The 8,797-nt window shown below is 32.0% G+C and overlaps 1 protein-coding gene across 1 annotated transcript; it reads left to right on the top strand.

Moving 5' to 3' along the window:
* Positions 1 to 535: 535 nt before the first annotated feature.
* LOC139874518 (uncharacterized) lies at positions 536 to 8,316 on the top strand. Its single transcript, XM_071861942.1, has 20 exons — positions 536 to 553; positions 703 to 815; positions 1,061 to 1,136; positions 1,220 to 1,362; positions 1,478 to 1,564; positions 1,955 to 2,038; positions 2,204 to 2,411; positions 2,825 to 2,910; positions 3,008 to 3,239; positions 3,599 to 3,722; positions 3,915 to 4,051; positions 4,737 to 4,845; positions 5,075 to 5,117; positions 5,246 to 5,381; positions 5,767 to 5,837; positions 5,983 to 6,076; positions 6,180 to 6,401; positions 7,164 to 7,373; positions 7,784 to 8,071; positions 8,191 to 8,316. The coding sequence occupies exons 1-20, from the start codon at positions 536 to 538 to the stop codon at positions 8,314 to 8,316; spliced, it is 2,607 nt and encodes an 868-aa protein (XP_071718043.1).
* The last annotated feature ends 481 nt before the right edge of the window (positions 8,317 to 8,797 follow it).

An 8,797-nucleotide genomic window follows, 5' to 3' on the forward strand; every position in this document is an offset into this window, starting at 1 on the left:
TTATTATATTTTACTTTAATTCACTACCACAAGGAATTGTATTGTATCTTCTTTTATATAAGTAACAAAACATTTATATTGGTGTGATATTTGGTCCTCAAGTTAAGATAAAATAGTTAAATAGAATAGCGGTGTCATCGAGTTCAATACGATATTGGTACTTATCATACTCATCTTTAGTTATTGTTTTTAAGTGTATAATATTATAATTATAATTATAATAATTATAATATAATTATTTTTTACTGTTATAAATAATTAGGTGAATATTATTTTTTTAAGACAGATAAACTAATACACTAAATAAATATGTACTCGAGTTCTTAATTAATTTTATTTATATTACTCGTAATTATTAATTTTAACAGTATTACTCGTAATTACGGAGTATTAAGCAGAAGTATTTTGGCGCGAAAATCCAACCCTAATATTCTAACCTCAAGTTGTAGAGTATATAAAAGGTTTTCGCAGTGAACAATATTTTGTTGTAATTCAATCCAGTCATTTCATTCAACACGATTGGAAATCAATGAAAATGGAATCAACTCTCAAGGTAATTTCTCAATTTCCTTTATGAATTTGTCACACTGTTTTCGTTACGCATAAACCCTAATTTTTGATTTCAGTGCTATACAGTCCACCAAATTAGGAACGCTTTTACTTATGCGTGTAATGTTTTCATGTTGATTTATGATTAAACAGGAATATTTTGGGTTTTCAATGTTCCGGCCGTATCAAAAGGAGATTATTGAGAAGATTTTGCAGGGAAGAGATAGTTTGGTTGTTATGGCTACTGGTAGTGGCAAGTCTCTATGGTATTATTTCACTATACATACATATTTATTTTTGTACATATATTAGGGCTATGTTTTCACTATATATAATATTTTGTTGTTTGATTTTTCTTCAAATAGTTAATCTACTCTAAATGAAATAGAACTTGTTGCAAAAATTTCTATCATAATCCTAAAAATACTAATAGATATACTGCATTGTTACAAAAATGTCATTTATACTTTGGAAATTGTAACACAATTGTTTTTTGATTGGTATAATCTAGTTACCAGGTGCCTCCATTAGTTGCAAATAAGACTGCTATAGTTATAAGCCCACTTATATCTTTGATGCAGGATCAGGTATTTTTACTTCTACAAAATTATATCAACAAGTTATAATAAATAAGCAAATGCTAATATTAGCGTATCGTGTTTGTTTATAGGTAATGGCTTTAAAACAGAGGGGTATTAAAGCTGAGCATCTTTCTACTGCTCAGACTAACACAAGTGCACAAATGAATGCTGAGGGTGGCCAATACGACATTATATATATGACTCCCGAGAAGGCATGTTTTGTTCCTGACAGGTAAAGATTGTTAAATTTGTTATCACTTTGTTCAATTTGTTGTATGATCGGTACTCACATTAGTAATTGTAATGAATTAATATAATGTTCTGAGCCGTTTTGACCTCCAATGCAGCTTTTGGTCGAGGTTGCTTAACACAGGAATTTGTTTAGTAGCAGTTGATGAAGCACACTGCATTTCGGAGTGGGGCCATGATTTCCGGTTGGTTTGTTGTTATCATTATAACACATTATTTTACTTTATTAATAAATAAATAAATAAATAATAACTAATGTATTGGATTGATTATCAACCCATTGTAATAATTTACAGTAAACCAATAGTTTTAATTTTTGTTGTTGTATATATTAATATTTCTTTCCACACGATCTTTGCTCAAATTGAATCTTCGTGTGACTTTTTTTTTTTTTCTTTATTGGTTTCTTCATATCCTTTTTAGCACTTTTAAGATACAACATGATTTATAACTATGATTGGTTGTTTTGATGTATTCAAGTATTATTTATTATATGTTAAGTTTAGCTTGAATATATGTATGCCCTTTAACTTGAAACTCGTTTTTTACTTTTGAATCTATCATCTGCTTTACAGGGTGGAGTACAAACGATTATATAAGCTGCGAGACGTTTTACAAAATGTTCCATTTGTTGGATTAACAGCAACAGCTACCGATAAGTATGTGATTTCTTACTTTATTCGTCTTTTTTACTCTTTAACTTGCGTAACACATTTTATTTTATCAAACATGGATGTTTGTATTTCATCTTCAATGTTTTATAGGCTTTAAAAATTAAAAGTTATGCATGTGTTAAAATGATAAACATCATCTTATTATTCCAGGGTTCGCAATGACATCATCAACTCACTTAGGTTGAACGATCCTCATGTTGCTATTGGATCATTTGATCGTAAAAACCTCTACTATGGTGTGAAATCTATTAACCGTGGTCCTTTATTTGTCGATGAGCTTGTGGCAAAAATTACTAAATATGTTGCAAATGCTGAATCGACTATTGTATACTGTACAACCGTAAATGATGTCAAAGAGGTTAGCCCTTTATAAACTGTCAACTCCTACTGTTTATCTCTACACGTTATATGGGTAATAAGTAAATGGGTTAGATAGGTCAATCATGTCAGATGGATTGGAACTTGTAAATGGATTCGACTACCATTCTAAAGTATATTTTAGAGCATAAAACCTTTTTTATAGTCTTAAATCAATATGGAAATATAAATATAAATTTTGTAATAATATTTGGACAAAGTGTTCCGGTAACAGCAATGACATGTTTAAACCCTAACTTGTTTGATTTACTACCCGATCCGCTGACCTGGCATGCCATCTCTAGTATATCTATGAATTCATGCGGATGTTATTCTTTGTTATTGACTTATGATATTGACTTTATCTGATGTTGTTTAAGTATTAATGTCTTCTCACCTATCTTGATTCCTTAGATTACCAAATCACTTTGTGAGGCCGGACTTAAGGCCGGTATGTATCATGGTCAAATGGGTAACAAGGCTCGTGAAGAGTCACACAGGTTTAAAATTTATCCAAACTTTTTTTCATATTGAAATTAATCATGCATGTTTTAATATTTCTTTTAATTTAAATGTGTATGTGTATCTTGTTGATAGATCTTTCATAAGGGATGAGCTACAAGTTATGGTTGCAACTATTGCTTTTGGAATGGGTATCGATAAGCCCGATATAAGACATGTTATTCATTACGGGTGCCCCAAAAGTTTGGAGTCTTATTATCAAGAAAGTGGAAGATGTGGTCGAGATGGTATCGCTTCTGATTGCTGGTTATACTTTTCGAGGGGTGATTTTGGAAAAGCTGAATTCTATTGTCAAGATGCAAGCTCGGTATGTTAACTATAGGTGGGAAAATGGGCGGGTTGGGTAAAGGGTTGTTTTGGTATAGGTGTAAATAGGTTGGGTTCACTGGAAACATTTGTGTCCCTACGTTGTTCCTTGCCAATCTAGCTACAATGCAATGATCAATTTCAAATATGTGGCAAAGTATGTTTTTATTTTATGACATATATGACAATGTAGAATACTTGTATTAAGTTTAATGATTAAATTGGAATGGATTCAAGTCTAATGTATAATTTAGAACATTGATATAAGTACTTATCTATGTTTTACACGAGCTTACAAAATCTAATTTTAATGCGTTATACTTGGGGCTTGTTTACTATTGTATAATCTTTAATAACCAGGCTACACAGAAGAAATCTATAATGGATTCGTTTATGGCTGCTCAACGTTATTGCATGCAAACAACTTGCAGAAGAAAAGTTTTGCTCGAGTATTTCGGGGAAACATTTTCTCTCAATAATTGTGGTGAGTAACTATGAACAGTGAAATTCTAATATAGTTATATTTATTATATAAAACAGTTATATAATTGAATAGGTTCTTCTTTACAGGAACTAGTTTTGATTGTACTGTCAGTGATTATGATTTGACTTTTAAAAATGAATTTTTTTATCATTCATGGATGATTTTATGTCCTATTTTTTTTTTTTTTTACAGGAAATTGTGATAATTGCACTGATGCTAAGGTGGAGAGTGATATGTCTAGAGAAGCTTTTCTGTTAATCGGTTGCATTCAGGCTTGTGGTGGTTACTGGGGTCTTAACTTGCCTATAGACGTTCTCCGAGGTTCTCGTGTAAGTTTTCACTTCTAAATTCAAATAACATGTTGTAGGTTCAAACACACACACACACACACACATACACATTTATACTAACTGCATTAAAATGATCCCTTTTTTTGTAAGAAAAAGTTGTAGGGGTATTAGGTCTAATGTATATAAACTGTTGGTTAAATCATTAGGGAGGCATTAAAATGATCCTTTTTTTTTTTTTTTTTGTAGTTTCTTGGATCCAGCTTGCCTTACCTAAACTTAATAAGAACTAACTCAGATGTGTTAATTATTTTTTGAAAAGAAAAAAAAGAGGTAGCAAGTTTGACATAGTTACTTATGAATGGGTTGTTTTGGGTTTGGATTATTACAAACGGGTTAGAGAAATAAAACAAAGATATACAATTAACAGTCCAAATGGGATGAACTGATCGAAAAGTTGGAAAGTAGCTCGTGTTATATTTTTCAAGACCTTATCTCTTTCATTATCTAAAAGACATGTTCACCTGTACAAAAGTGAGACTTTTCAACGTGAGTCTTTATCAATCGTTAGCAAAACCTATACGCTCTATTCATACACATACTGTGATAACTACTCGTTGTTAATGTACTTGTCTTTGTTAATAGCACACGTTCTCTTATAACTACACCTGATAATCAAATGCTCAGTTGGTTATATTTTTTAATAAATCTTCTTTTGTGTTCATAGGCCAAAAAGATAATTGAAAACCAGTTTGACAATCTTCCTTTTCATGGACTCGGGAAAGATTTTACAGCAAACTGGTGGAAGACTCTAGGATCTCAACTAATTTCGTACGGTACGCACAACTTTCATTGTATTCGAATTCACTAACTAACTCTGTTTATTTTAGTTATAAAAGCCTTTTCTTGTATCAACATTAGATGTGGGTAATAGGCGTGTTGGGTAATGGATGGGTTTGGTAATGGGTTAATATAGGTTCGGGTTAGAAAGGTAATTTACTGGAAAAGGTTGAAACTTGATTGACTTGGGTTGACTCGTTAATTTAATTATTCAATCTGATGCAGGTTACTTAGTTGAGACTGTTAAAGAATTTGCTAGAACTGTAAGGTATGTTTCTAACCTTTTTGAGTTGTATACGTGTATAAAATACTAATACATACGATGTTCTTTTTACCTTTCTTTCTCATTCATAGAATACTAATAAAACTGAGATCTTTTTTTTTTTAATGTATCAGTGTTAGTCCAGAAGGTGCAAAGTTTTTGAGGTCTTGTAGGCCCGATCATCAACCTCCGTTACTTTTACCGATAATTAATGAATCAGGTGGTCGTGGTGATGTCACTGCTGGCTCAGGACAAGATGGACTGTCACAGGCATGTTAAAATGACATTTTTGTCCTTCCTAAGTCAACTGTTTTCCCATCTTCATTCATTCACTTGTCTATTATATGTTAAATTTATATGCATTTATTCACTAAGCCTAGAATGTTAGGAACAAGGCATCAACTTCCCTTTATCTTCAATCTGAGAACCTTATTTTGGGTCACGATACACTTTTGGGTCACTATTAACCTGTTCAAGCCTTCTGACCCATTTCCATATTAGTTATTTTGTGATTAGATGTTTGCATGCTTATGTTCATCCTATCATCAGTTGTATCTTGTACACATATTGAACTTTCTTTATCAGTTTAGCCACTTTGATGTGTTTATAGATTTGTGTTTATAGATTATTTGAAATTTGATTAATTGTTATTTAGGCGGAGGCAGAACTTTATAGAGTACTTCTAGAAGAGAGAACGAAGCTTGCACGATCTGCTGGAACTGCACCGTAAGGTTTTTTTTTTTTTTTTATTTTTTATTTTTTATTTTAACATCTATAGTGTAAATAAAATATTTAGATAACTGTAACTAGTGTAACAAATAGATATGAATAATATAAACATTTTTTTTTAAGATCACTTTTGACTTTGCAGATATGCTATATGTGGTGATTTAACATTGAAAAAGATAGTAGCAACAAGGCCATCTACTAAAGCAAGGCTGGCAAATATTGATGGTGTTAACCAGGTATTAAGATCTCTTTGTCAGACAACCAAATTTCCGTTTAGCTTTTTTTTATGGATTTTTCTAACTGTAACATTTACTATCTGCTATTTTTAATAAAATGCAGCATCTTGTTACAAAGTATGGAGATCATCTTCTTCAGAGTATTCAAAAATTTTCAAAAGAATTGGACCTTTCTTTGGATGGTGTTGCAACCATTGAAGCTACTCAAGCTATTAATAACAGCAAACCTTACATGGCACCAAAACAACCGAAAGACTTGGCACCTGCAAAATACGGAGCTTGGAAAATGTGGCAAGAGGATGGTCTCTCAGCTGAACAGATTGCTGTATGCCTTTTTCTTTTACTGGTTAAATAATACTAATATCTAGAGGTGGCATGATGGGCGGGTCGGGTAAGTTGGATAATGGGTCATTTCAACATGGATCAAACACTTATATGTTCCTTTTTTACCTAGATCTGCTGTGTTAATTAACTGATAGATTTAATTTGTACAAGATTCTGCTTCCAGAAAATGATGTAGAATCTTGTATGCATTAAACGTACACTTTTGGTGACTTGCTGCATGTCTGACCCGTTTCTGTTCTGGTATTTTATGAACATCTTGCACTAAATTACAGCCCATGTTGGCCTGTTTATAATAATTGGGTTGAAATTGCCACTTTTACTGACTTCAATCATATTGTGTGTCTTTTTTTACTAGTTAAATGATACCTATCTTTAGAGGTGGCATGATTGGCGAGTTGGATAATGGGTCAAACCTGGTCGTTTAACGTGTCATTTTCAACATGGATCAACATACATATGTTTTTTTTACCCATATCCGTCATGTTGATTAAATCACAAAGATAATATTTGTAAAAAATTCCGCTTTCAGAAAATAATATAGAATGTTGTATGCTTTAATCGTACACTTTCTTTGACTTGCTGCCCGTGTGACCCGTTCCTTTTCTGCTTTTTTGAACATTTTGCAATAAATTACAGCCCACGTTGTCCCATTTATACTAAATGGGTTGATATTGCCACCTTTACTAAATTCAATCATCATATTGTATATGCTCTATATTTACCATATGTACTTTTGTTCTAGAACTTTCCTGGTAGATCGGCTCCAATAAAAGTGCAAACGGCCCTTGCATATGTGCTGGATGCGGCACGAGAGGGGTGCGTAATTGACTGGCCTAGATTGTTCAAAGAGATCGGTCTTACAAAATCGATTGCTGATAGTATTGATGCTGCAATTTTAAAAGTTGGCTCTAAAGACAAGCTGAAACCTATCAAAGAACAACTACCGGAAGAGGTAAAGTTTTTCATATCAAGATCCAACATTTAACTGATTGATTGTTATAAAAAATGATTTTGGTATAATAACATTAATTTTATTATATTTTATTTTGTAGTGTTAGACCATCAAACTGTTATATTTAATTTCTTTTAGCAATTTCTTATATAAAAGAGAGAAAATATTTAAGATTGATATATATGGGTTGAAATTTGGAAAAAATAAAATAAAATTCAACCCAATGAGCTTTATTATTATTTTTGTTGTTACATATATGGGTTGAAATTGAAATTTTAAGGCTGATATTGTTTAAAAAATAATTTTTTTTAACCAAATGAGCTTTATTATTATTTTTGTTGCTGACATATATGGTTTAAAATACTTTTACTTGTATAGATTATTAATTGACTTAAATCATGATTAATCAGGTTGATTACACTCATATCAAGGCATGGTTGACTATGCAAGAACTTGGGATGTCAACTGAAGCTTTTTCATCTGCTAACCCGGATACAGAACCCGATTCTAATGAAACACAAGAGTTGTCTGATAAGCCCAATGCCATAAACGTGGGCCCACGTGAGAAAACTGAAGTGGTACTCATCGATGATTCTCCAAGAAAGCGTCAAAAGGTTGATATACCCGAACAAGATAATCATCCTCTCGAGATTACTGAAGCTTCACTTTCAGACTTGCTTCAGACCTCTGAGAATGGGGTGAGAGTTTATATTTCAGATACTTTATGGGTGTTTAAATGTGTGTTTCAAACTTGTTATTAATCAAATGTCGGTATATATTTTTCTTTTTTTATCTTTTGGTTTTGTATAATATGCAGGCTACGTTGACGGACATACTGAAGCACTTTAGTGGATCTACAGAAGCGGCTGTGGTGGATTTTTTGACTTTTATGGAGAGCGAGTTCTTGATCTATAAAAAGAACAATGTGTATAAACTTATGTAATGGGGGTGATGGATATACTTTTAAGTAAATCCATCAACTTCTACTAGCAATCAACTGAAAACGAATAGATGTTATGGCTATAGTTGCGAGTAGCATCTTTTTGCTAACATTTGATCGTTGGGTTTCAATCGTAGATGATTCACGCGTTTTAAGTTATACTCTCGAAAGTGCAGTAATTTAGCTTATTATAGGTCAAGTATTCAAGTCTTATTACACGTAATATTAAGATACTTCAGTTTTTTGTCCGTTTTAAGCAATTTAGCTGCTGTCATTTACCACAAAATGGCAAAAATTTTTTGAATATATCATATCAAAAGGCACGATTAAACGATCTAAAAAATGTACATTATAAAAACTTAAGGAGTACCTTATTTCTAGTGACTAAAGAGGAAGAAGGATTCGAGACCGTGTGTTGTAGACTTCAAAATATTATTGACTATAATTCTCACGTCACTAGAGGTGACGGTCTACATCTCATTTT

Source organism: Rutidosis leptorrhynchoides, chromosome 11 (genome assembly GCF_046630445.1).
Source record: "Rutidosis leptorrhynchoides isolate AG116_Rl617_1_P2 chromosome 11, CSIRO_AGI_Rlap_v1, whole genome shotgun sequence".
Taxonomy (NCBI): Eukaryota; Viridiplantae; Streptophyta; class Magnoliopsida; order Asterales; family Asteraceae; genus Rutidosis; species Rutidosis leptorrhynchoides.

Coding starts and splice junctions, on each gene's coding strand:
- LOC139874518 (XM_071861942.1), top strand. Junction 1,137..1,219: donor TATCTTTGATGCAGGATCAG/GTATTTTTACTT, acceptor GTTTGTTTATAG/GTAATGGCTTTAAAACAGAG. Junction 5,118..5,245: donor GAATTTGCTAGAACTGTAAG/GTATGTTTCTAA, acceptor TTAATGTATCAG/TGTTAGTCCAGAAGGTGCAA.